At 45.7% G+C, this 27,947-nt stretch overlaps 1 protein-coding gene across 1 annotated transcript in view; it reads right to left on the minus strand.

Moving 5' to 3' along the window:
- LOC119962094 (low-density lipoprotein receptor-related protein 1-like) overlaps nucleotides 1–27,947 on the minus strand; it is a 2,271,162-nt gene that overhangs the window by 204,712 nt on the left and 2,038,503 nt on the right. The window contains 5 exon segments of the mRNA XM_038789946.1: nucleotides 3,716–3,841; nucleotides 10,025–10,144; nucleotides 25,635–25,754; nucleotides 25,867–25,983; nucleotides 26,520–26,613. Coding sequence (XP_038645874.1) covers nucleotides 3,716–3,841; nucleotides 10,025–10,144; nucleotides 25,635–25,754; nucleotides 25,867–25,983; nucleotides 26,520–26,613 — 577 coding nt within the window.

Here is a 27,947-nt window from a genome sequence, read left to right on the forward strand (position 1 = left end):
GGAACAAATAAGACCGGATTAATCAGGGGCAAAACCCCAACATATTCCTTTGTATGACCACTCTGCACCAAAGCAGGATACAGGCACCATCACAGATCTACATCATACCCATAACTTCAAAACCAAATGACAGAGGAAGAAAACAATATCCTGAAAACACCAGAACTAAAAGGGAAATCGACTAACACTCACAGAGCAAATTCTCCAGGCCCAGGCCAGAAAAGATTGCCGTAATACGACTACAGAGCGACAAGGAGAGGACTGGGCATCACCAAGCATCAACTCGAGCCAAACAAATCACAGTCCTCAACAGGATAACATATAGTCTGTCTGGGCCTGAAAAAGGAAAGGGCACTAACTGAATAATGAGGGATCAGCTCTCACTGGAGGAACCTTCCACGGGCATAGCGAGGACAAGATTAATCCGACCAACCCTAACCCTCCAGCTCTCCTCCTACTCCAGTCCCGCTCGTCTTTTCCCCAGGATACATAAGGATAAATATACTTTGCACAAATCTTGAATGCAGCATTCAGCTTTATGTGATATAAACTCATTAAATCAGGATAACCAGCAATGTAGGACATCCAAACCAAATTATTCACTTACCTGTGTTATGGGCCAGGGTTTAGAGAACCCCAAAGTGTACCATGGAGTTCACCTGACCCACAACGTTTAATAGATTGTGGTATGGGGAGCACACGGCCCACTCTACAGGTATGGTGGAGCAGAACTGGAAAAGTATTTTTTTAAAGCTAAACAATGTTTATTCAAGTTAACCTTTTTTAAAACATACAGAGAACAACCTAGCAATCATTAATTCAAATACAACCCCCAAAGAATACAACACTAAGGAAACCTTTAAGCTTTCCTTTTTAACATCCATACCACTTAAAAACAAAACCTAAATCACCAGGATCGATTTACAGTCTTTAGATTACAGAGAGAGAACATTACACCTTCTGGCTGTGACTGCAGCTATCCAGCTCTGAATATGAAACCAAAACACACCCTGCAGCAAACAGTCTAAAATGAAAGTAAAAAGCTGACAGACAGCCCAGCTCCACCCACTCTCTGACATCACTGCAGTAGTAAACCCCCATTTCTTAGAGGTACTCTCACTACAGATATTTATATACACGAGTGAAGAGTAGCAGGTTATGATAACCTAGCACCCATTTCTTAAAGGTACTCCCACATGACACCTGCAAGCAAATAAAATGACAACATCAACAGACAACGGTATAATTTTCAGGGCTTGAAGTCTAGGAGAAAAACTGAGATGCGAGGCAATTATCAGGATAAACACTTCTTCACTGGCACACAAAGAATGCAGGAATCAAGGATAAAGCATGATTAAAGATGGTGAGCACTCAGGATCTTACAAAGATTCCAATGAGCACAGCAGAAAACCTCATTGTTTTCAACATACCGTCTTACCTGAACCCAGGTGGCCAACAACCCAGGCTTCAGTGGGGGAGGGGATGACCCGACAGTCCTCAGCCATTCCCAACCCCTCTTAGCTGACATCAGGAACAGGACAACATAGGAACAGGGGTCAGAATGCCAAGTCAATCCCAGGCCTTGGAGACAGGATTAAATGTGCTCCCCCAATCCACCAAGGACAGTGCTCTCTCGATTTCAAGAATCGCCTCGTGCGTCTCCAGCGCCTCCATAAAAACACCTTGCACCTCTCAGAATTGGGCGTTGCCAACCTGCGAAATTCTGAGCGATGAACATCATCGCTAGCTGCCAGCATCCGTCGGAACACACCGCACCGTCAGGGCGGGAAGCCCCCCAAAAGCAGCTGTGCCGCTAAAGAAAAGGCCCCACTTCAACTTCTCCCAGTCACCACAAATCAACGAGGATGTAAGCATTTGACTCATCTTGACTCAATAGTGCTGAAATATTGGCCAACAAACCTCAGGACAAAGTAAAAACTGTATCTGCCAAGGAAAGACGCAAGAGAAATGTGCAAACAGATTTTAAAAAGGATTAGAAGGCGAGCACAGCCGGAGCTTACGGAAAAGCAGCTACTCCCATGCTCACATCACGTGATCCACATTTTCTGCATTTTAACTTTGCCTGCAGTTCCACGATTATAGGCAATGCAAATACCTCCAATTGTTCTGAATATATCTGCAAAAGTGATAGTTGAGAGTACTGACATGTTCCACGCAATGCTCAACCACCATCCCATCCAGACATTGCCCCCATACCTCTTACCACCTGACAACACCCCCTCCCAAGTTAGTTTGTTAGTCCTCAATGCAATACATGGCTGTTGGGTGTGTTCAATGCTGAGTGGCGAGTAGCAGGTTATGATAACCTAATAATGGAAAGAATAAGGTAATATTCTTACGCAGTATGGCTCATTATAAAAATACTTTATAACACGAGAATGGTATATGTTCACAAGGTGTGCTTGAACACCCGTAGATTGAAGTGGAAAATGTTTAATTCACTTTGAATGTGGGTCATGACACCACAAGTTCTGAACAGTTTCTCTCCTCATGTTCTCCTTGTCTTAAAAGAAGTATTTTTTCTTTTGACTTGTTATGCCAGTAAGAATGCAAACAATAGCTGAAATTCCGTGAACTTTAACTGTAAGATACAGTTGTGAAAATTAACTGTCAAAAACTCACCGCTTCCCTTGTCAGATATATGTGTGCCAAATCAAATTTATACTGCAGCCCAAAGTGGGACTATAGCTCCCATTACTGAAGCAGACTTTCTCCTGACAGGCCTTCCAACTCCATGGCCCCATTACCAAAATCTAGTGCCACTCACTCTTGGAAGGTTTGCAAAACTCCTCCAGTAACAATCAGCACAGTACCTCTGCTCACTCTGAACTAACTCTCCTTCAAAAGGAATAAGACAAAAGCATCTCCATGGGAGTTGGATGATTGACCCTGTAAACAGCACTAGTTGGGGGTCACGTGTAAGATAGGCTATTAACTGACTTGTGCAATTCAAAATGGAAAATCATGTTTCGAAAGAGCATTAGAAGTTATCTGACATCACTATCTGTCCATCCTGCATGTAGAGTGTACAATACATGTTTGCACAAGCGCCCTGACAGGATGTGCCATACTGGGCTACACCAGAAGTGACCAGGAGCATTCCGGCTGACGTTTTTAAAGAGTTGAAGTCTTCCTTGGTACAGACATCAGTGATGCTAAGGACAAAGATTTAGTTACCATATTGGAGATAGACCCTTGAATCCACATTGGGCAGGATTTTCTGGCCCTTGCCACTGGTGGGCTCTTTCAGCCCCGCCAAAATTGGCGGGTTCCCTAGTGGTGGGTCGGGTGAGCCACGCAAAAGCTCATAGACTTTGCCAGGACTAGAAGAACCTGCCGGTGGCCAATTTCTCGCTGCATCTGCCACAGGACGATCTGCCCCGAAGGGAGCGGGGATGAGAATTCCCCACTATTATAGCTATTCTCCCATTCGCGTAATACCTTCAAAATAATGATTAGTCGGTAGGATTGTGGAGAGAATTTCACAATAGAATATGGACAATGGCCTTTTCAGAGTCAGAATTCCAAGTATTTTTAGAGCAATAGAAGAAGAAAGATAGATAGGAATTGAAAATGTCTTTCAGAAATCATACCTTATTGATAGCTAATTTTGAAATTATTGGTCCATCAGTGACTTATATCAGTAATTGAGATATCTTACGCCATGGCTTTAGGCTTCAGAAACAAAACGTACCACATTCTTCCTTTGGCTCATCCGAACCATCTCCGCAGTCATCCTCTCCGTCACATTTCCAACGCCCTGGGACACATCTGCTTGTACCTTTACAGTGGAAATCATCCGTGCCACATGCAATTTGAGCTAGAGTCCATCAAAAAATAAAATGAAACAGAAATAGGGGTGACTATAATCCAGAGCTCAAAACTACTTAACATCGCATCAGCCAAATATGTGGCTTTGAATTCCCAATACACAGATATCCATTTAATATTTGCACCATGTCACATTTAATAACACTGAAAGAAACAGCAGCTTGAAGTTTCTCTCAGGATGGCTGTTGCATCAGTGCGCATGAAAGTATTTTCCACTTACCGTGATTATTTCTCTCAGCACTTCATGATTTTGCCGTAAATGCCAAGGATGTGGATGGTTTCGGAAACAAAAAGCAAGAGCAAAAATGCATTACACCTTCCCTGTTGCATAATTGAAGATGTACGCTACCCTATTTAAAATATCTTCCCCAGGAAGGTGGTGACTCACAAAGAGACCCGATGTAGAATACTAAATGATATGGAGTATCATCTAGCTAAACCTGGACTATTACCTTCTTTAAATAAATACAATGTGATACAATCTAAAAGTTGACAAGAGGACAGATTTGGGTCTGTTGTCCTCAAGAATATCACCACAGAAAGAGTGATCAGCACTTGAATTTGTTCTCTGGGTATGGTGTTTATTGTAGAATCATAGAATCCCTCCAGTGCAGAAGGAGGCCCATCAAGTCTGTTAGAAGCACAAACCTCAAGATTCACTCCAGTTAGGGCAGCACAGTGACGCACTGGTTAGCACTTCTGTCTCACGGCACCAATGTCCCAGGTTTGATCCCAGCTCTGGGTCACTGTCCGTGTGGAGTTTGCACATTCCCCCCCGCCGTGTTTGCATGGGTTTCGATCCCACAACCTAAAGATGTGTAGGGTAGGTGAATTGGCCAGATTAAATTGCCCCTTAATTGGAAAAAAATGAATTGGGTACTCTAAATTTATTTTAAAAAAGATTCACTCCAGTTCGAGAGCATAGTAGTGAATTGCAAATTATTTTTTAGGAAGAGTGTATAACAATTTTTTTTCCCATGATGAACTGACTAGCATAACTCACCAGTGAATTTGTGATCAGACTATGCTATTAAAAATAGATTCCACAGCGTGATGTAATATTTAATGTAAGTGTGTCTAATTGAATAACATATTAACAAAGCTCCCTTGCCATGTCCAACACTCCTTCTGCCAGGAAACAAATGGGCTTGATTCCTGCCTTTTCAACCTTATTTTTATTCTTAACCTCAGAAAAAGTCTGTTTTCTGTCCCTCACTTTTTTGAAACACAGCATAATACAAAGGGGCTGGTTTAGCACACTGGGCTAAGTCGCTGGCTTTTAAAGCAGACCAAGGCAGGCCAGCAGCACGGTTCAATTCCCGTACCAACCTCCCCAAACAGGTGCTGGAATGTGGTGACTAGGGGCTTTTCACAGTAACTTCATTGAAGCCTACTTATGACAATAATCAATTTTCATTTCATTCATACAATTTAGTATAATCAATGATACAAATGTAATTCCAATTGATCAAATAACATTTATCAAATATTGAAAGGCATCAAAATTTAGGAGGGCATCACTGAAATGCAGCTCCTCCAATTGCAGCCATTGGGTTCGGAAACAGCCCACAACTTTACAGCAGTACTTTGTCAACTATGAGTTTCATAGAATCATAGAATTTACAGACCAGAAGGAGGCCATTCGGCCCATCAGGTCTGCACCGGCCCTTGAAAAGAGCACCACACTTAGCCCACACCTCCATCCTATCCCCATAACCCAGTAACCCCACCTAACCTTTTTTGAACACAAAGGGCAATTTAGCATGGCCAATCCATCTAACCTGCACATATTTGGGCTCTGGGAGGATAGTCGAGCGCCTGGAGGAAACCCACGCAGACACGGGGAGAACGTGCAGACTCCGCATAGAGACACAAGCCAGGAATCAAACCTGGGACCCTGGAGCTGTGAAGCAATAGTGCAAACCACTGTGCTACCATACTGCCCCCAAGTTTGTGTCCTCAAGTCGCAAAACCCTGATTGACTCCAATATATAGATGATGCTGATGATGAGAACAATCATTTTGTTTGCTCATGTACATTTTCATTCCATTGTTTCTTATATTTGAACCTTCCCTTCATTTCGCACTCTTTTCATTCCCTTACATTATCCTTCCTATTTCCTTTCCCCTCCTCTTGAGGTGGATGAGAATGGGTACAGTCCTCGGAAAGTTTCATTGTCTGATGAATCTAACAAGGGGGAGGAAGAAATGTTGAATATAGAGGTAGAATTTGTTGCAACTATAACAAAAAGAAACTTGTCAGTTCTCCGAAAACATGCAACGCATGAGAAGGGAGAGATTGCTATCAACTGTGAGGAAAGAATAATAGATTCACTTTGAAAGGAATACAGAAACTGATAAACTGAAGGGTTTGCAAAAGCAGAGCAATGGACTAAAGAATATTTGTGATTTTCTTTGATAAGAGGAAGTTATCCTGACAGTTTGTGAATGAGCTTTCAAGGTATCAGACTCTTGCATTGTGATTTTTTTTTCTTTTTTTTTATAAATTTAGATTAGCCAATTATTTTTTCTAATTAAGGGGCAATTTAGCATGGCCAATCCACCTACTCTGCACATTTTTGGGTTGTGGGGGCGAAACCCACGCAGACACGGGGAGAATGTGCAAACTCCACACGGACAGTGACCCAGAGCCGGGATCGAACCTGGGACCTCAGCGCCGTGAGGCGGTTATGCTAACCACTAGGCCACCGTGCTGCCCTGACTCTTGCATTGTGATGATGGACCTGCATTATTGTAGAGTGAGGTGCTTGACAAAGAAAAGTATCGACAAAAGATTGGAGAGTAACACCATCCGCATAGTAAAGTATATCATCCTTGGCCAGCGCAGAGTCTAGAACAGAACCCAGAAAGTAGCCAAGAACAATGAACAAAGAACAAATAAAAGTACATCACAGGAACAGGCCCTTCGGCCCTCCAAGCCTGTGCCGACCACGCTGCCCATCTTAACTAAAATCTTCTACACTTCTGGGGACCGTATCCCTCTATTCCATCCTATTCATGTACTTATTCATGTACTCATGGGCAGCACGGTAGCATTGTAGATAGCACAATGTCTTCACAGCTCCATGGTCCGAGGTTCGATTCCCGGCTTGGTCACTGGCTGTGTGAAGTCTGCACATCCTCCCCGTGTGTGCGTGGGTTTCCTCCAGGTGCTCCGGTTTCCTCCCACAGTCCAAAGATATGCAGGTTAGGTGGATTGGCCATGATAAATTGCCCTTAAGTGTCCAAAATTTCCCTTAGTGTTGGGTGGGGTTACTGGGTTATGGGGATAGCGTGGAGGTGTTGACCTTGGGTAGGGTGTTCTTTACAGGAGCCGGTGCAGACCCGATGGGCCAAATGGCCTCCTTCTGCACTGTAAATTCTATGATCTTTGATCTTAATCAGGTCTGATGGAAGAAACACACGCAAGATTATGGGAACGATTCTCTTGCTGTGCTGAGCTCAAGCGAGAGCACAACGCGGCCAAAGAATCCCAGGCGAGGTCTCCAGTGGACACGCAAACAGGCTATGCCCCTCGCGGGATTTACCGAAGTCCCGCGAGACATCGGAGTCGGAACACCACCCCAAATGGGCAGGACCAAATGACGGTTTTGGAAGTAGGTCATAACCTACTTACGACCTACCCACCTGGGATCCACCGGCCTCTTGCAAAGCAGCTGGGTGCTGATTAGTGCTGGTCCACACAAATGTGGACCAGGTGGAATGGCACCCGGGAGGTCTCCCAGGCCATCAAACACCCCTGGGTGGTCAGGGTAAGCGCCGGGTGGCTCTCTGGCCCTCCCCTTTAACATTGGCACCTTGGCACTGCCCAGCTGGCAGGAGCACTGCCTGGGTGCGAGGGAGCTCAGGTGCCAGGGTGGCACTGCCAAGGGTCAGGGGCGAGTGATGTCATGCTGATGAAATGATGGTGGAGAGGTGTTTGAAAGTTGGGGAGTGCAGGTCAGGTAAGTAGAGGCCTCTGGGAGGTTGGAGAGGTGATGGGTAGGGGTCCCAGAAGAGATGGGGGACCCCCAGGGGCCCCATAGCAGGGTGTCCTCATTTGGGGGTGTGGAGTAGCGTCCGTGTGTGTGAGGGGTGACATTATCCATGGGTGGAGGTGTGTGGGGACCGAGAAGTTCACTTAGAGATCGGGCACCCTTTCAAATTGGCGGCCCAATCTCCGAGTTCAGTTCCCCTGTGCTAAAAACAATTCTTGTTGGCAAAACTGGTGAGAAACTCCCCAAGGCCCAAAAAAGTGACTAAGTGTTACTGAATAGTGGTGGGGATCTCGTTGGCAGAGCCGTCAGGAAACTTTATGAAAAACCCGCGCCAAATTAACCTGGTCATTTTTTGGGAGAATTACGCCTATATTTGGAACTTTGCATAGTTGAAGCCTACTAGTAGAAGTGTTCTGATTCATCGATAGATAGAATTTACAGTGTAGAAGGAGACCATTCGGCCCATCGAGTCTGCACTGGCTTTTGGAAAGAGCACCCGACTTAAGCTCACGCCTCCACCCTATTCCCGTAACCCAGTAACCTCACCTAACGTTTTTGGATGTGGAGATGCCGGCGTTGGACTGGGGTGAGCACAGTAAGAAGTTTTACAACACCAGGTTAAAGTCCAACACGTTTGTTTCGAATCACTAGCTTTCGGAGCACTGCTCCTTCCTCAGGTGAATCAGGATTCATCTGAGGAAGGAGCAGTGCTTCGAAAGCTAGTGATTCAAAACAAACCTATTGGACTTTAACCTGGTGTTGTAAAACCTTTTTGGACACTAAGGGGAATTTATCATGGCCAATCTACCCAACCTGCACATCTTTGGACTGTGGGGGGAAAACGGAGCACCCGCAGGAAACCCACGCAGACACAGGGAGAACGTGCAGACTCCAAAAACAAAGTGACCCAAGCCGGGAATCAAACCCTGGAACTGTGAAGCAACAGTGCTAACTACTGTGTAAGTCTCAAAGTCTCATCATTGAACAATTGTTACTTCAATTTACAAATGTCTAACTTGCTTGTATAGTATTTATTTAGATTGTGGGTTTGAGTAAATTGATTTTGAAAATTGCATAAGAGAAGGTAAAGGGGGAGGAATGTCATATTTGTGATGTCTGTACAAAGTACAGTCAGAAAGCGTCACCTGACTTGAGGGAACAATGGGAACCAAGAGTTAGTGATCACCCCAGAGGGTGGAGTCCTCTTTTGGGTAGAATACACCTAGCAGTCATGTAGTAATCAACACTTGCAACTACACAAAGTTACTCAATTCATAAATACCTTCTTGTTCCTTACAAAGTCTGAAATCTTTTGACAACATCAGAAGTGTACTACAATACATAACGTCTATTTTCCTTTGTAATGTTTTTTTCCTGAACAATGGCAGATATATGTTTTCAATTCATTCATGGGACGTGGGTGTCGCCAGCATTTACTGCTCATCGCTAATTGCCCTTGAGAAGTCGGTGGTGAGCTGTCTTCCTGAACCACTGCAGTCCATGTGGTTTAGATGCACACACAGTGCTGTTGGAGGCGGGGGAGGAGTTTCAGGATTTTGACCCAGCGACAGTGAAGGAACGGTGATATATTTCACGTCTGGATGGTGGGTGGTTTGGATTGGAGCTTGGTCATGGGTCTGGAAGGTGAGAAACCTTAGCTTGTTGCTGCAGTGCATCTTGTAGATGGTGCACATGGCTGCCTCTTGTGAGTCGGTAGTGGAGGGAGTGAATGTTTGTGGAAGGGGTGTCAATCAAGTGGGTTCCTTTGTCCTGGATAGTGTGAAGCTTCTGGAGCGTTGTTGGGGTTGCACTAAATTAACTACAGGATTAATTTGCTGCAAAGTTCCTGTCAGGCCCTCCGACAATGTCTCACTCGTAGGTTGTGCAGGAAATTGACCATGTTCGTGGAACCTACCTTATTTTTAATCAGAAATACAAGTGTTGATACACAATCCAAACAGTGACAACTGCATTGCAGCTTTCAAGAAAATCCTTGCTGAAATTAGGACATGAAAAATGAGTCTTACTGTTAACCATCAGGATGCGTTAACAGTTCATATTTTACGTTTCTTCCAAATTCTTTCCAACTTAACAGATCATCTCACTCATCATCAAGCATACATTTAGAAGTACAACAATACACTTGCATGTTAGTGAGTTTAGAAGTAGCTTACTGCAATTTGATTCATCGGACCCATCTGCGCAGTCATGGTCCTTGTCACAGACCCATTCTTCAGGAATGCAGCGTTTGGTTACAACGCACTGGAACTGATTTGGAGAACAGGTAACTTCAGCTGGGGGGGTGAGAGGGGGCAAAGTTTAAAAAATGCTCTGTTTGAATGTTACTGATGATGTGGTAGCTCGAGACACATATACTGCGGCTTCCTGGAGTAAATAAAAGGGGTTTATTGATGGCAGGAAAAGGCAGTTCGAAAAGGCACTCTATACAACTTCTTTACACTTTAGCTCCCTGGCCAAACTGCCTGGGATCCTTGCTCCCAGAGCCCGGCACAAACTCCCCATTGCCCCAAAGTCATGCACTCCCACGCGATATACCCCCAGCCAGTCATGTGGTCTGTGGAGTCCATCCCCTTAAAGGGGTCCACGCTACAGCAAGTGACATTAAGTGTTAGCAAAAATTCCAGATTAATGAATGGCAATATTCGACTCAGTCTTGGCAGCTGAACATACCGTATTTTATTCAAGTTCTTACTCTGTTGAAATCCATCAAATGTGAATTAAAACCAACGGCAGCTCGGTAGCATTGTGGATAGCACAATCGCTTCACAGCTCCAGGGTCCCAGGTTCGATTCCTACTTGGGTCACTGTCTGTGCGGAGTCTGCACATCCTCCCCATGTGTGCGTGGGTTTCCTCCGGGTGCTCCGGTTTCCTCCCACATTCCAAAGATGTGCAGGTTAGGTGGATTGGCCATGCTAAATTGCCCTTAGTGTACAAAATTGCCCTTAGTGTTGGGTGGGGTTACTGGGTTATGGGATAGGTTGGAGATGTTGACCTTGGGTAGGGTGCTCTTTCCAAGAGCCGGTGCAGACTCGATGGGCCAAATGACCTCCTTCTGCACTGTACATTCTATGATTCTATGATTCTATCACTTGAAAATGTACCAATAATCGAGTTACAGAATTCCCATATAAATTGCAGCCTTGCGGTTCTGAATGACATTCAAATTAAGTTAACTAATATACATACAAATTGCCCAAATTAGATTATGCATTTTGAACCAATTTTTAACCAAATTCAACGATAAGTCATTCGACTGATTAGTTTCTTTCGTGGCTTGTATTTTATGCTTGTATCTGCAAAATTTTGATGGATTGAATTAGGTCACAAATGAAGGCATTAACTAAAGAAAGTGTATTATTTTGCTCTTCAATAGCAGGCTAAGTGTTTTGAAACAACTAAATATTCTGATTTCAGATTTTAAAATGATTAATGATTCTGTGAACTGAAAATTCATTAAACTAAAACCTTTCATTGAAGTGTATTACAGGATCTGCAATTTTACATAGATGCGTTCATATTTATTCTGACAAGTCATTTCTGTTGTACAATCACAGCTCTGTTATCCATCAACTCCTATTAATCTCACCACTTGTAAGTACTGGAAAAAGTATCAGCTGATGCAGGAAAATGAATTCTCAGTGCAATACTGTTACTTTAAAAAACCTCAAAGTAGAGACCTAGTTTATTCATTATTGAATGTATCATAGACAGATAATATGGATGAATTTAATACCTTAGTTTATACCAGATTTCATTAGATTTTCTTTCAAACTAAGAGATTTGTGTTGGCCCAGCTTCAGCATTGGAAATTCTCACAGCTGAGGGTCGGTAGGAGAATCAAGCAGCATTAAGATCCAGGGCGGATTACCTGATCCTGAGGCTAAGTGTTGATGCCATCGGAAATGCCATCATATTTCCCGACGGCGGCAACATAGCCTCAGGATCAGCAATTCTGGCCCCTACAGTGACCCTCGGCGCTCCAGCTGCTGATCCCGGCGTCAACTGGGCGCCATTGGCTCCACGCATGCGCAGTGGCAACAGCGCCAACGCACGCATGCGCAGTGGCTCCCTTCTCTGCGCCGGCCCCGACGCTTCATGCCATAGGGCGACAGGGGCCGGCGCGGAAGAAAGGAGGCCGCCAGCCCGAGAGACCAGCCAGCCGATCGGTGGGTCCCGATCGCGGACCACGATTTCTGACCATTTAAGTGAATGGATGGAAAAATTTGGATTAGAAAGAGCAGAAATAGAAAAGCTGAGCTACTGATGTATTTTAGCTTGACAAAAATGCTAATTCCCGGTGGCAGTACGGTGGCGCGGTGGTTAGCACTGCTGCCTCACTGCGCCGAGGTCCCAGGTTCGATCCCGGCTCTGGGTCACTGTCCATGTGGAGTTTGCACATTATCCCTGTGTTTGTGTGGATTTCGCCCACACAACACAAAGATGTGCAGGTTAGATGGATTGTCAATCTAAATTGCCCCTTAATTGGAAAAAATTAATTGAATATTCTAAATTTATTTTTAAAAACGCTAACTCCCAACAGCAGCAAGAACTGACCTTGGGATATCCCTGTTTATATCATATCATAGAATCCTTATAATGCAGGAGGAGGCCATTTGACTCATCGAGTCTGCACCAAGTCTTTGAAAGAGAATCCTGCCTAGGCCCACACCCCGACCCTATCCTCAGAACCAAGTAACCCTAAGGGGATACTAAGGGGCAATTTATCATGGCCTCTCGACCTAATCTGCAAATCGTTGGACTGTGGGAGGAAACCGGAGCATTCAGAGGAAACCCATGCACACACAAGCAGAACGTATAAATTCCAGACCGTCACCCAAGGCTGGAATTAGACCCGGGTCCCTGGTGCTGTGAGGCAGCAATGCTAACCACTGTGCTATCGTGTCGCCCTTAGTATCACTTAGTCCTGCATCATGAGGTATTTTGAGACTATGCCACTGGGAGACTTTTGGCTAAAATAAATTAACATGCACAGTCAAGCTGAATGGGGCAGGAGTCCCCTGTGGCCATCCCCCTTTCAACTGACATACCGGACTGGATTCTCCTCCCCGCCGCACCAGATTTCTGCCCTGACCCGCCGACGGGATTCTGCATTATGCCAGCCAGTCAATGGGGTTTCCTATTGTGGGGCAGCCCCACGCCGTCGGGTAGTCCCCAGGTGCCGGAAAAACGGAGAGTCACGCCGGCGGAGAAACCCGCCCACCTTGGGGGCGGGTGGGGGGTAGATGCTGAGAGAAGGTTCAGCAGGGATAGATGCACAGTCAAAATTAGAAGAGACAACAAGTGAGTCAGGGAGACATAAAGGTTGTAGGCCCGTTAAGTCACAAGGAAATTTGTCAGGATTGGATGGTACTTATTTTAATGCAAGGAGTCTGATAAACAAGGCAGATGAGTTGATGGCACAAGTTAAAGCATGAAGGGTATGATGTCATTGCGCCATTAAGGCATAGTTGAGAGAGGGCCAGGAGTGGCCACTCAAAATTCCAGGATGTAGGATCTTCAGGCGAGTCAGAGAAGGAGACAAAAGAGGAATGTTGCAATTTTGATCATGGAATCAAATATATCAGTAAGGAACACAACATCTTAGGTTCTTCAAATGTAGCAATATGGGTAGAATTTAAAAAACAAAAAGGAGCAATTCCATTGCCTGGAGTTTCCAATAGGCCCTCTTAACAGTCTGAGAGAAATAGAGAGCAGGTGTGCAGGCAAATTTCAGAGAATTGTAAAAATAATATGACAGTAATTGTGGGGATTTCAACTTCCCCAACATTAACTGAGGGGAGTCACAGAATGAAATGTTTAGAGGGAGAGGAATTTATTAAGTGTGTCCAGGAGAACATTTTAAGCCAGTTACTAGAAGATTCTACAAGAGAGACTTATTCCTGGACTTAGTTTTAGATAACGAAGCCAGGCAAGAGCTTAAAGTATCAATGGCAGGCATTTTGTAGATGGTGATCATAACTCCATGAGATTCAAGATTCTTATGGAGAATGAAAAAGATGGGCCTGAAATCAAAGTTCTAAAGTGGTTAGCACTGCTGCCTCACTGTGCCAGGGACTCCGGTTTGATTCCAATCTTGGGTGACTGGTGGAATATGCACATTCTGCCCACGTCTGCGTGAGATTTCTCTGCACATTCCTCCCACCGTCCAAATATGTGCAGATTTGGTAAATTGGTCATACTAAATTGTCCCTTTGTGTCCAAATACTAGGTGAGGTTATGGAGATAGGACAGGGGCTTGGTTTGGCTGCTCTTTCAGAGAGTTGGTGCAGACAAAAATACCTCCTTCTGCAGCGTAGGGATTCTATGACTAATCTATGATAAACTGGGGGAAGGTCAATTTTAATAAGATCAGACGTGATTTGGCCAGAGTGGACTGGTAAATATGTGACAGAACGATGAGATGCATTCAAGAAGGAAAGAGAAAGAGAACAGGGCCAATGTGTTCCAATACAGAAAAAGGGTGAGATCAACAAATCCAGTAAAACCTGGATATCGAGGGATATACATCATTGGATAAAGAGAATAAGGGATGCTTGTAGCAGAAATCGAGGACTCATAATAGCAGAAGGCCTAGAGGAGTACAGAATATGTGAGAGGGAATTTAAAAAGCAAGTTTGACGAGAAAAAGGGAACATGAAAGGAAAATAGCAGATGTTGGGCGGGATTATTCGACCCCCCCGCCGGGTCGGAGAATCCCCGGGGGGCAGCGTGCATCCCGCCCCGCTGCTCCGACGCTGGCTGCTGTATTCTCCAGCGCCGGTTTTCAGGCGGGGGTGGGGATCGTGCCACGCCGGTCGGGGGAAATTGGCAGTGGCCCCCCTCCCCGGCAATTCTCCGGGCCCCAATGTGCCGGGCGGCCGTCAGTTTCTGGCCAGTCCCACCGGCGTGGATTGGACATGGTCCCACATGGCGGGACCTGGCTGGGAGGCCAGCTGGTGCGGTCCTCGCGGGGGTGGGGGGGGCGCAGGGGATTCCGGCCCGGGGTGGGCTGGGGGCCCACGGTGGACTGGCCTGCAATCGGGGCCCACCGATCTGCGGGCGGGCCTGTGCTGTGGGGGCACTTTTCCTTCCGTGCCGGCCCCTGCAGGGCTCCACCATGGCCGGCGCGGAGAAGACACCCCCTGCGCATGCACTGGAATACGCTGTCCAGTCTCCAGAGTTCCGCAACTTCCGGTCAGCCTGACATCGGAATGGTTTGCGCCGTTTTTTACGCTGGCATCGTGGCGATTCAGGAGAATCCCGCCCGTTAAGGGTAAAAGGATAAGAGACAGGCATCAAGCACACACTCAGTAAGCTGCGCACATTAAGGACACACATCCTGAGTGAGACACAGGCAGAGTGGGAATTGGAACTTGGTAATTTGGGGCAGTGTCACCCACGCAGAGTGGGAGGAGGTGCTGGTTCCCTTTTTGTTCTGTTTTTTTCATTTGGCTTTGGAACTGATCATCTGCAGGGAGAGATCCAGAGTGCACTTCGGGAAGCAGGGGAAAACCAGGGAGCACCTTGGGAAAGTAGGTGGCATAATATCTGACCCCCATGTTCCAGCGGCCTTCATTTCCGGGGGTTGGAGAGAGAGTGAGAGAGCCGGGGAGCAGCTTGGGAACAGGTAAGTGATAGACATTCTACTATTCTGGGTGTTCCGACTGGGGGAGGGGTGGGGGTGGGCGCGGGGGGAATAAACTGAAAAGTGACATCACAGGAAAGCTGTGACCTGATTGGCTGGAAGGGAATCAGCGCTAAATTTAAAAATTGAACATTGTTAAACTAATTAAACATATTAATTAATTACTTAATTATAACTTAGAGGGGTATCTAAGTCAGAGAGTTGTAATCTGGGATTACTCCCTGTGCCACGTGCCAGTGAGGCTAGAAATAGGAAGATAGAGCAGCTAAACACGTGGCTAAACGGCTGGTGTAGGAGGGAGGGTTCAGTTATCTGGATCACTGGGAAACCTTCCCGGGCAGGTGTGGCCTGTATAAGAAGGATGGGTTGCATCTAACTGGAGAGGCATAAATATCCTGGCCGCAAGGTTTGCTAGTGTCACACAGGAGGGTTTCAACTAGTATGGCAGGGGGGTGGGTACCGGAGAAATAGGTCAGAAGGTGAAAAGATTGAGGGAGAACTAGGCAAAAGGGTCAGTATGGCTCTGAGGAAGAGCAGGCAGGGAGATGTTGCTGAAAACAGCGGGACTGGTGGCCTGAAGTGCATATGTTTTAATGCAAGAAGTATAACAGGTAAAACAGATGAACTTAGAGCCTGGATTAGTACTTGGAACTATGATGTTGTTGCCATTACAGAGACCTGGTTGACGGAAGGACAGGATTGGCAGCTAAACATTCCAGGATTGAGATGTTTCAGGTGGGATAGAGGGGGGTGCAAAAGGAGTTCTTCCAGTGAGCCAGAGAAGACAGAGCCAGAGTGAGACACAGCAAAGAGTGAGTTTGGGAATTTAAAGCTAGGTGGGAGTTTGAAACTTTGGGGGGGGGGGGGGGGGGGGGGGGGGGGAGAGTTCCTTTTCATCTCTGGTAAGTAGATTTTCTTTTTCTTTTCATTGGTATATTTATTTATTTTTTCTTCATTTTATTTGGAATTGTAGTTGTATAAGTTAACCGAAGGTTTAAGACATGGCAAGAGATTCTTGGCCCGTGAGATTCTCCTCGAGTGTGATGTGGGAGCTCAGGGACACGTCCACTGTCCCTGGCTCCTTCACGTACAAGCAGTGCGTCCGGTTGCAGCTCCTGTTAGACTGCTTGACAGCTCTGGAGCTGCAGATGGACTAGCTTTGGAGCATCCGCGATGCTGAGGGCATGGTGGAGAGCATGTTTAGCGATTTGGTCACACCGCAAGTGAAAGTTACTGAGGGAGATAGAAACTGGGTGACCAAAAGACAGAGCAAGTGTAGGAAGGCAGTAAAGGTGTCCCCTGCAGTCATCTCCCTGCAAAACAGATATACCGCTTTGGATACTGTTGAGGAAGATGGCTCACCAGGGGAAGGCAGTAGCAGCCAGGTTCATGGCACCGTGGCTGGCTCTGCTGTGCAGTAGGGCAGAAAGAAGAATGGCAGGGCTACAGTGATAGAGCACTCAATCGTAAGGGGAATAGACAGGCAGTTCTGCAGACGCAATCGAGACTCCAGGATGGTATGTTGCCTCCCTGCTGCAAGGGTCAAGGATGTCTCGGATCAGCTGCAGGACATTCTGGGCGGGGGGATGGAGGCGGGGGGGGGGGGGGGGGGGGGGGGAGAGAGAGGGTGAACAGCCAGGTGTCGTGGTGCACATAGGCACCAACGATATAGGTAAAAAATGGGATGAGGTCCTCCACGCTGAATTCAGGGAGTTAGGAGTTAAACTAAAATGTAAGGCCTCAAAGGTCTCAGGATTGCTGCCAGTGCCACGAGCTAGTCAGAGTAGGAATGTCAGGATAGATAGGATGGACGTGTGGCTCAACAGATGGTGCAAGAGGGAGGGATTCACATTCCTGAGCATTGGAACCGGTTCTGGGGGAGGTGGGACCAGCACAAACCGGACGGTCTGCACCTGGGCAGGACTGGAACCGATGTCCTGGGGGGGGGGGGGGGGGGGGGGGGGGGGTGTTTGCTAGAGCTGTTGGGTAGGATTTAAACTAATGTGGCAGGGAGATAGGAACCAATGCAGGAAGTTGGAAGGCAGTAAAATAGGGGCAGAAACAAAATGCAGTTAGGGGTAAAGTGTAAGGCAGAGAAGCCATAGTCAAAAATCAAAAAGGGTGACAGTACAAGGTACAGTGACTGAGGGGAGCTCAGTGAATAGGCCCAGGAATACTAAAAGGAATAAAACGGGAAGTAAAAACATAAATGGTAAGCTTGGTGTTACATGAAGATGTAGGTTCAATGACAAGGAAAATTAGGAGAAAAGTTAAGAGGAAATATAACTTAGGAGAGGTTACTGATCGAAGAGTTAAGATTCAAAACAGAGGTATAAAAGCCGACAAAAGTGTACTTTACCTGAATGCCCGTAGTATTCGGAATACGGTAAATGAGTTGATGGGGTAAATCATCGTGAATGACTATGATTTAGCGGCTATTACTGAAACATGGTTAAAGGATGGTCAGGACTGGGAGTTAAATATCCAAGGGTATCAAACTATTCAGAAGGACAGAGTGGATGTTAAGGGCGGTAGTGTAGCTCTGCTATTTAAGGATGACATCCGGGCAATAGTAAGGGATGACATTGGTGCTATGGAGGATAAGGTTGAATCCATTTGGGTGTAAATCAGGAATTGTATGGTGAAAAAGTCACTGATAGGAGTAGTCTACAGGCCAGCAAATAGTAACATTATGGTGGGGCAGGCAATAAACAAAGAAATAACTAATGCATGTATAAATAGTACAGCAGCTATCATGGGTGATTTTAATCTACATGTCGATTGGTTTAACCAGGTCAGTCAAGGTAGCCTTGAGGAGGAGTTTATAGAATGTATCTGCGATAGTTTCCCAGAATAGTATGTAATGGAACCTACGAGGGAACAAGCGGCCCTAGATCTGGTCCTGTGTAATGAGACAGGGTTGATTGATGATCTCATAGTTAGGGGTCCTCTCGGAAGGAGCGATCACAATATGGTGGAATTTAAAATACAGATGTAGGGTGAGAAGGTAAATACAAACACGAGTGATTTGTGCTTAAACAAAGGAGATGAGAGAAGAACTAGCTAAGGTAGACTGGGAGCTAAGACTTTATGGTGAAACAGTTGAGGAACAGTAGAGAACCTTCCAAGCGATTTTTCACAGTGCTCAGCAAAAGTTTATAACAACAAAAAGGAAGGACGGTAGAAAGAGGGGAAATCAACCGTGGATATCCAAGGAAATAAGGGAGATTATCAAATAGAAGGAAAAAGCATATAAAGTGGCAAAGATAGTGGGAGACTAGAGGACTGGGAAATCTTTAGGGGGCAACAGAAAGCTACTAAATAAGCTATAAAGAAGAGTAAGATAGAGTATGAGAGTAAACTTGCTCAGAATATAAAAACAGACAGTAAAAGTTTCTACAAATATATAAAACAAAAAAGAGTGGCTAAGGTAAATATTGGTCCTTTAGAGGATGAGAAGGGAGATTTAATAATGGGAGATGAGGAAATGGCTGAGGACCTGAACAGGTTTTTTTGGGTCGGTCTTCACAGTGGAAGACACAAATAACATGCCAGTGACTGATGGAAATAAGGCAATGACAGGTGAGGACTTTGAGATGATTGTTATCACTAAGGAGGTAGTGATGGGCTAGCTAATGAAATGAAATAGAACATAGAACAGTACAGCACAGAACAGGCCCTTCGGCCCTCGATGTTGTGCCGAGCAATGATCACCCTACTTAAACCCACGTAACTCAACAATCCCCCCATTAACCTTACACTACGGGCAATTTTTAGCATGGCCAATCCACCTAACCCGCACATCTTTGGACTGTGGGAGGAAACCGGAGCACCCGGAGGAAACCCACGCACAAATGAAATGAAAATTGCTTATTGTCACGAGTAGGCCTCAATGAAGTTACTGTGAAAAGCCCCTAGTTGCCACATTCCGGCGCCTGTCCAGGGAGGCTGGTAAGGGAATCGAACCGTGCTGCTGGCCTGCCTTGGTCTGCTTTAAAAGCCAGCGATTTAGCCTGGTGAGCTAAACCAGGTAGACAGGGGCTAAAGGTAGACAAGTCTCCTGGCCCTGACGGAATGCATCCCAGAGTGCTAAAAGAGATGGCTAGGGAAATTGCAAATGCACTGGTGATAATTTACCAAAATTCACTAGACTGGGGTGGTCCTGGCAGATTGGAAATTAGCAAACGTGACACCACTGTTTAAAAAAGGAGGTAGGCAGAAAGCAGGTAATTACAGGCCAGTGAGCTTAACTTCGGTAGTAGGGAAGATGCTGGAATCTATCATCAAGGAAGAAATAGCGAGGCATTTGGATGGAAATTGTCCCATTGGACAGACGCAGCATGGGTTCATAAAGGGCAGGTCGTGCCTAATTAATTTAGTGGAATTTTGTGAGGACATTACCAGTGCGGTAGATAATGGGGAGCCAATGGATGTGGTATATCTGGATTTACAGAAAGCCTTTGACAAGGTGCCACACAAAAGGTTGCTGCATCAGTTTAAGATGCATGGCATTCAGGGTAAAGTAGTAGCATGGATAGAGGATTGGTTAATTATTAGAAAGCAAAGAGTGGGGATTAATGGGTGTTTCTCTGGTTGGCAATCAGTAGCTAGTGGTGTCCCTCAGGGATCAGTGTTGGGCCCACAATTGTTCACAATTTACATAGATGATTTGGAGTTGGGGACCAAGGGCAATGTGTCCAAGTTTGCAGATGACACTAAGATGAGCGGTAAAGCAAAAAGTGCAGAGGATACCGGAAGTCTGCAGAGGGATTTGGATAGGTTAAGTGAGTGGGCTAGGGTCTGGCAGATGGAATACAATGTTGACAAATGTGAGGTTATCCATTTTGGTAGGAATAACAGCAAAAGGGATTATTATTTAAATGATAAAATATTAAAACATGCTGCTGTGCAGAGAGACCTGGGTGTGCTAGAGCATGAGTTGCAAAAAGTTGGTTTACAGGTGCAACAGGTGATTAAGAAGGTGAATAGAATTTTGTCCTTCACTGCTGGAGGGATGGAGTTTAAGACTAGGGAGGTTATGTTGCAATTTTATAAGGTGTTAGTGAGGCCACACCTTGAGTATTGTGTTCAGTTTGGTCTCCTTACCTTAGAAAGGACGTACTGGTGCTGGAAGGTGTGCAGAGGAGATTCATTAGGTTAATCGCAGAGTTGAAGGGGTTGGATTACAAGGAGAGGTTGAGTAGACTGGGACTGTACTCATTGGAATTTAGAAGGATGAGGGGGGATCTAATAGAAACATATAAAATTATGAAGGGAATAGATAGAACAGTACAGCACAGAACAGGCCCTTCAGCCCTCGATGTTGTGCCGAGCAATGACCACCCTACTCAAACCCACGTATACACCCTATACCCGTAACCCAACAACCCCACCCCTAACCTTACTTTTTTAGGACACTACGGGCAATTTAGCATGGCCAATCTACCTAACCCGCACATCTTTGGACTGTGGGAGGAAACCGGAGCACCCGGAGGAAATCCACGCACACACGGGGAGGACGTGCAGACTCCGCACAGACAGTGACCCAGCCGGGAACTGAACCTGGGACCCTGGAGCTGTGAAGCATTTATGCTAACCACCATGCTACCGTGCTGCCCAATAGATAGGATAGATGCGGGCAGGTTGTTTCCACTGGCGGGTGAAAGCAGAACTAGGGGACATAGCCTCAAAATAAGGGGAAGTCGATTTAGGACTGAGTTTAGGAGGAACTTCTTCACCCAAAGGGTTGTGAATCTATGGAATTCCTTGCTCAGTGAAGCAGTTGAGGCTCCTTCATTAAATGTTTTTAAGATGAAGATAGATAGTTCTTTGAAGAATAAAGGGATTAAGGGTTATGGTGTTCGGGCCAGAAAGTGGACCTGAGTCCACAAAAGATTAACCATGATCTCATTGAATGGCGGAGCAGGCTCGAGGGGCCAGATGGCCGACTCCTGCTCCTCGTTCTTATGTTCTTATGTGTGGAGGAGTTGCGCTACTGGTTCGGGAGACTATCACAGCTGTACTGCGGGAGGATACTTCAGAGGGCAGTGAGGCTGTAAGGGTAGAGATCAGGAATAAGAAGGGTGCAGTCACAATGTTGGGGGTTTACTACAGGCCTCCCAACAGCCAGCAGGAGATAGAGGAGCAGATAGGTAGAAAGATTTTGGAAAGGAGTAAAAGCAACAGGGTTGTTGTGATGGGAGACTTTGACTTCCCCAATATTGACTGGGACTCACTTAGTGCTGGGGGCTTGGACGGGGCAGAGTATGTAAGGAGCATCCAGGAGGGCTTCTTAAAACAATATGTAGATTGTCCAACGTGGGAAGTGGCTGTACTGGACCTGGTATTGGGGAATGAGCCCGGCCAGGTGGTAGAAGTTTCAGTCGGGTAGCATTTCAGGAACAGTGACCACAATTCAGTGTTATAAAGTGCTGGTGGACAAGGATAAGAGTAATCTTAGGGTGAATGTGCTAAATTGGGGGAAGGCTAATGTAACAATATCACGCGGGAACTGAAGAACCTAGATTTGGGGCAGATGTTTGAGGGTAAATCAACATTTGGCATGTGGGAGGCTTTTAAATGTCAGTTGAAAGGAATTCAGGTCCAGCATGTTCCTGTGAGGAGGAAGGATAAATATGAGAGATTTTGGGAACCTTGGATAACGAGAGATATTGTAGGCCTCGTCAAAAAGAAAAAGGAGGCATTTGTCAGGGCTAGAAGTCTGGGAACAGACAAAGCCTGTGTGGAATAAAAGGAAAGTGAGAAGGAACTTAAGCCAGGAGTCAGGAGGGCTAAAATGGGTCACAAAAAGTAATTGGCAAATGAGGTTAAGGAAAATCCCAAGGCTTTTTACACGTACATAAAAAGCAAAAGGGTAGCCAGGGAAAGGGTTGGCCCACTGAAGGACAGGGGAGAGAATCAATGTGTGGAGCCAGAGGAAATGGGTGAGGTACTAAATGAATACGTTGCATCAGTATTCATCAAAGAGAAGGAATTGGTGGATGTTGAGTCTGAAGAAGGGAATGTAGATAGACTGGGTCACATTGAGATCCAAAAAGACGAGGTGTGGGGCATCTTGAAAAATATTAAGGTAGATAAGTCTCCAGGGCCCGATGGGATCTACCCCAGAATACTGATGGAGGCTAGAGAGGAAATTGCTGAGGTCTTGACAGAAACTTTTGCATCCTCACTGTCTTCAGGTGATGTCCCGGAGGACTGGAGAATGCCAATGTTGTTCTTTGCTTGAGAAGGGTAGCAAGGATAATCCAGGGAATTACAGGCCGGTGAGCCTTATGTCAATGGTAGGGCAATTACTGGAGAGAAATCTTCGAGACAAGATCTATTACCATTTTGAAGCAAGTGGACTTTTGAGCGAGAGGCAACACGGTTTTGTGAAATGAAATGAAAATTACTTATTGTCAGAAATAGGCTTCAAATAAAATGACTGTGAAAAGCCCCTAGTCGCCACATTCCGGTGCCTGTTTGGGGAGGCTGGTACGGGAATTGAATCGTGCTGCTGGCCTGCCTTGGTCTGCTTTCAAAGTCAGCGATTTAGCCCTGTGCTAAACCAGCCCCACTGTGAAGGGAAGGTCGTGTCTCACTAACTTGTAGAGTTTTTCGAGGAAGTCACGAAGATGATTGATGCAGGTAGGGCAGTGGATGTTGTCTATATGGACTTCAGTAAGGCCATTGACAAGCCCCCTCATGGTAGACTGGTACAAAAGGTGAAGTCACACAGGGTCAGAGGTGAGCTGGCAAAATGGATACAGAACTGGCTAGGTCATAGAAGGCAGAGAATAGCAATGGAAGGCTGCTTTTCTGATTGGAGGGCTGTGACCAGTGGTGCTCTGCAGGGATCAGTACAGGGACCTTTGCTATTCGTAGTATATATAAATGATTTGGAGGAAAATGTAATTGGTCTGATTAGTAAGTTTGCGGACGACACAAAGGTTGTTGGAATTGCGGATAGCGATGAGGACTGCCAGAGGATACAGCAGGATTTAGATCGTTTGGAGACTTGGGCAGAGAGATGGCAGATGGAGTTTAATCCGCACAAATGTGAGGTGATGCATTTTGGAAGGTCTAATACAGGTCGGGATATACAGTGAATTGTAGAACCCTCAAGGGTATTGACAGTCAGAGAGATCTAGGTGTACAGGTTCACAGGTCACTGAAAGGGACAACACAGGTATAGAAGGTAGTCAAGAAGGCATACGGCATGCTTGCCTTCATTGGCTGGGGCATTGAGTATAAAAATTGGCAAATCATGTTGCAGCTGTACAGAACCTTAGTTCGGCCACACTTGGAGTATAGCGTTCACTTCTGGTCGCCACACTACCAGAAGGATGTGAAGGCTGTAGAGAAGGTGCAGAAGCGATTTACCAGGATGTCCCCTGGTATGGAGGGCATTAGCTGTGTGGAGAGTTTGAATAAACTTAGTTTGTCCCCACTGGAAGGAAGGAGTTTGAGGGGCAACCTGATAGTGGTCTACAAAATTACAAGGTGCACAGACAAAGTGGATAGTCAGAGACTTTTTCCCAGGGTAGAGGGGTCAATTACTAGGCAGCATAGGTTTAAGATGCGAGGGGCAAGGTTTAGAGGAGATGTGCGAGGCAAGTTTTTTACACCGACGGTAGTGGGTGCCTGGAACTCGTTGCCGGAGGAGGTGGTGGAAGCAGGGATGATAGTGACGTTTAAGCGGCATCTTGACAAATACATGAATAGGATGGGAATAGAGGGATACGGACCCGGAAGTGAAGAATGGATACACTAGGAAACTGCAGGCCACTGGGTCTAACCTCTGTGGTGGGGAAAGTATTTGAAGTGATTCCGAGAGACAGAATTAATCTGCATTTGGAGAGGCAGGGACTAAACAAGAACAGTCAGCATGGTTTTGTTATGGGAAGGTCATATTTGACCACTTTAATTGAATTTTTTGAAGAGGTGACAGGTGTCTAGATGAGTGCAATGTATTTGACGTAGTCTACTTGGACTTCAGCAAGGCTTTTGATCAGGTCCCACATGGGAGACTGATAGCAAAGGTAAGAGTCCACGGGATCCAAGGAAATTTGACAAATTGAATCCTGATTTGGCCGAGTGGCAAGAAGCAAAGGGATGCTTTTCTGACTGGAAGTCTATGTTCAGTAGTGTCCCGCAGAGATCATTGTTGGGGTTCTTGCAGGAGGGTTGATCAGTAGGTTCGTGGATGATACAAAAATTGATGAGGTAGTAAATAGTGAGGAGGATGGCCTTAGATTACAGGGGGATATAGACAGGCTGGTCAGGTGGGCTGATCAGTAGAAAATGGAATTCAATCCTGATAAATGTGAGGTAATGCACATGGGCAGGACAAACAAGGCAAGGGAATTCATGATAAACGGCAGGACATTGGAAAACACCAAGGGTCAGTGGGATCTTGGTGTGCATATACACCAGTCCCTGAAGACAGCAAGGCAAATGTATAAAGTGGTTAAGAAAGCAGATGGTATACTTGCTTTTATTCGCCAAGACATAGAGTTTAAGAGCACGGAGGTTATGCTGAAGGGAAGAACACGTTGGTTGAGTCACAGATAGAATATTGTGGGCAGTTCTGGAATCCACATTGTAGGAGGGATGTGATAGCACTGGAAAGAGTGCACTGGAAAGGGTGCAGAGGAGATTTACCAGAATGTTGCCTGGGCTGTCGAGTTTCAGTGACGAAGAGAGATTGGATAGACTGGGGTTATTTTTCTTGGAGCAGAGGGGACCGAGGGGGAACCATGATGGAAATGTATAAAATTATCAGGAGCATAGACAGAGTAGATAGGAAGAAACTTTTCCCCTTGGTGGAGGCATCAATGACCAAGGGTTATAAATTTAAGGTAAGGGGCAGGAGGTTTAGTGGGGTTGTGAGGAAAAAACCTTTTCACCCAGAGGGTGGTAGGAGTCTGGAAGGATGGTGGAGGCAGAGACCCTCATAACATTTAAGAAGTATTTAGATGTGCACTTGTGATGCCAAGGCTGGGCCACGTGGGATGAGAATAGTTAGGCGGCTGTTTTTGATCAGCACAGATGTAATAGGCCGAAGGGCCTTCTGTGTGCTATAGACCTCTATGAGTCTTTGAATGGTAAAACTCACGGCAATCACTTTCATCTTCTCCATCACCACAGTTGTCTTGACCATTACATCTGAAGATGATTGGAATACATCGTCTCCTTTGTGTGCACTTGAACTGACTTGGAAGGCAAACATGTGTCTCTAAAGAGATAAGAATAAACACAACATGCTCAATATTCAAAACTGCAATGTTGCGGATGATAGCTAAATACTTTTTCCATGTGAAGCTAAGCAATTCTATTCCAGTACTTACCACAGTTTGCTTCATCAGAATTGTCCCCGCAGTCATTCTCACCATCACAGATGAAAGCAGGTTTCGTGCATATTCCGGTGCCACACTGAAATTGCCCTGGCCGGCATTTAAATTCAGCTGGGGAGTTCAAAGAAAGGAGGAATTGTAGTTAAGTTACGATAAATGTTTCAGGGAAACATGCAAATGAGTGGTAAAAGATTTCTATTATCTACCTAATTAATATTACAAAGGGCAGGATTTTCCGGCTGGTCCTGCTGGCGGGAGCTTCCGGTCCCGTCGATAGCAACCCTCCACCGTGGTTTCCCCAGCGGAAGAGGGTGCGAACAATGCAAAATCTCAGTGACAGCAGCGGGACCGACAGCAGCAGCCCCAAAACATGCCCGTGGGAGTGGGGGTTGGAGGGGCCAAAAATTCCAGTGTTAGATGGTTCATGAAAGGAGTGCTAGATTCTCATTTACAACTGCTGCCGTCTGTTTTATTAATGATCATGTTACCGTCCGGAAGTACACATCAGGGATAACACAGTGCAGCACCTTTCCTGGGAGTGTTGTGACTTCTGCAGAATTAGCAAATAGTCCTGTGCGATATTCTTCCAATATGGTACAGATTGAGTAGCCGAAAATATTGGAGACACAATTATTGAAAACACTCACGACAGTATTCAGGTTCATCCGATCCATCTCCACAGTCATCTTCTGTATCACATTTCCACCAGAAAGGAATACATTTGTCATTGCTACAGACGAACTGTTGAAACAATATGATAAATTTACCATACAATCAGGCCATATGTGAAATAGCATAGTGGTTAGCATAAATGCTTCACAGCTCCAGGGTCCCAGGTTCGATTCCCGGCTGGGTCACTGTCTGTGCGGAGTCTGCACGTCCTCCCCGTGTGTGCGTGGGTTTCCTCCGGGTGCTCCGGTTTCCTCCCACAGTCGAAAGATGTGCGGGTTAGGTGGATTGGCCATGCTAAATTGCCCGTAGTGTCCTAAAAAGTAAGGTTAAGGCGGGGGTTGTTGGGTTACGGGTATAGGGTGGATACGTGGGTTTGAGTAGGGTGATCATGGCTCGGCACAACATCGAGGGCCGAAGGGCCTGTTCTGTGCTGTACTGTTCTATGTTCTATATATGTCTTATTGTCACATGTTGCAGAACATATGCAATAACTAGACACAAATAATGCAACATGATATTATTAAGTGACATGCCTTGGTATTTATTGCTGTTTTCACTCAAAGTTACTTTGTTGCTGAGGATGCAAAATGCTGCAAATTTTAGTGTGCATTACTAACGATTAATGGCTGCCTCAGCAAGGTGTAGAGTTCTTGGGGGAGACAAACAAATGATTTTTGCTTCCTTCCTCCATTCTTGCCTACTGTCTGTGAAGACAGTGACTGATGCTGCCAGTGACTTATGCTTCATCCTAAGGAGGAGGAAAACTGCCAAGGGGAGGACGAGGCATCCATGGCTGACGAGGGAAGTCAAGGACGGAATAAAAGCAAAAGAAAAAGCTTACAAGGTCGCGAGGATTAGTGGGAAGCCAGAGGATTGGTAAGCCTTTAAAAGCGAGCAGATGACAACTTAAAAAGTAATAAGCGGGGAGGGGGGGGAGAGAGAAGGTGAAATGTTAGCTAGCTAGTAATATAAATGAAGATAGGTAGAGTTTTTTTCAATGTATAAAAGGTAAGAGAGAGGCAAAAATAGACATTGGACCACTGGAAAACATGGCTGGAGAACAATAGGAAACGAAGAAATGGCAGACGTACTGAATAGTTACTTTACATCAGTCTTTATGGTGGAAGACACCAGTGGGATACCAGAACTCCAGGAGAATCAGGGGGCAGACATGAGTGTAGTGGCCATCACTGAGGAGGTGGTTCTGGGGAAACTGAAAGGTCTGAAGGTGGATAAATCAGCTGGACCGGATGGACTGTGCCCAGGGTTCTAAAGGAGATAGCTGAGGAAATTGTGGATGCATTGGTGGTGATCTTTCAGAAATCACTGGAGGCAGGGAGGGTCCTAGAGGACTGGAAAATGGTTAATGTAACACCACTGTTTAAGAAGGGAGATGGGAAATT

This window comes from Scyliorhinus canicula, chromosome 2, assembly GCF_902713615.1.
Source record: "Scyliorhinus canicula chromosome 2, sScyCan1.1, whole genome shotgun sequence".
Lineage (NCBI taxonomy): Eukaryota > Metazoa > Chordata > Chondrichthyes > Carcharhiniformes > Scyliorhinidae > Scyliorhinus > Scyliorhinus canicula.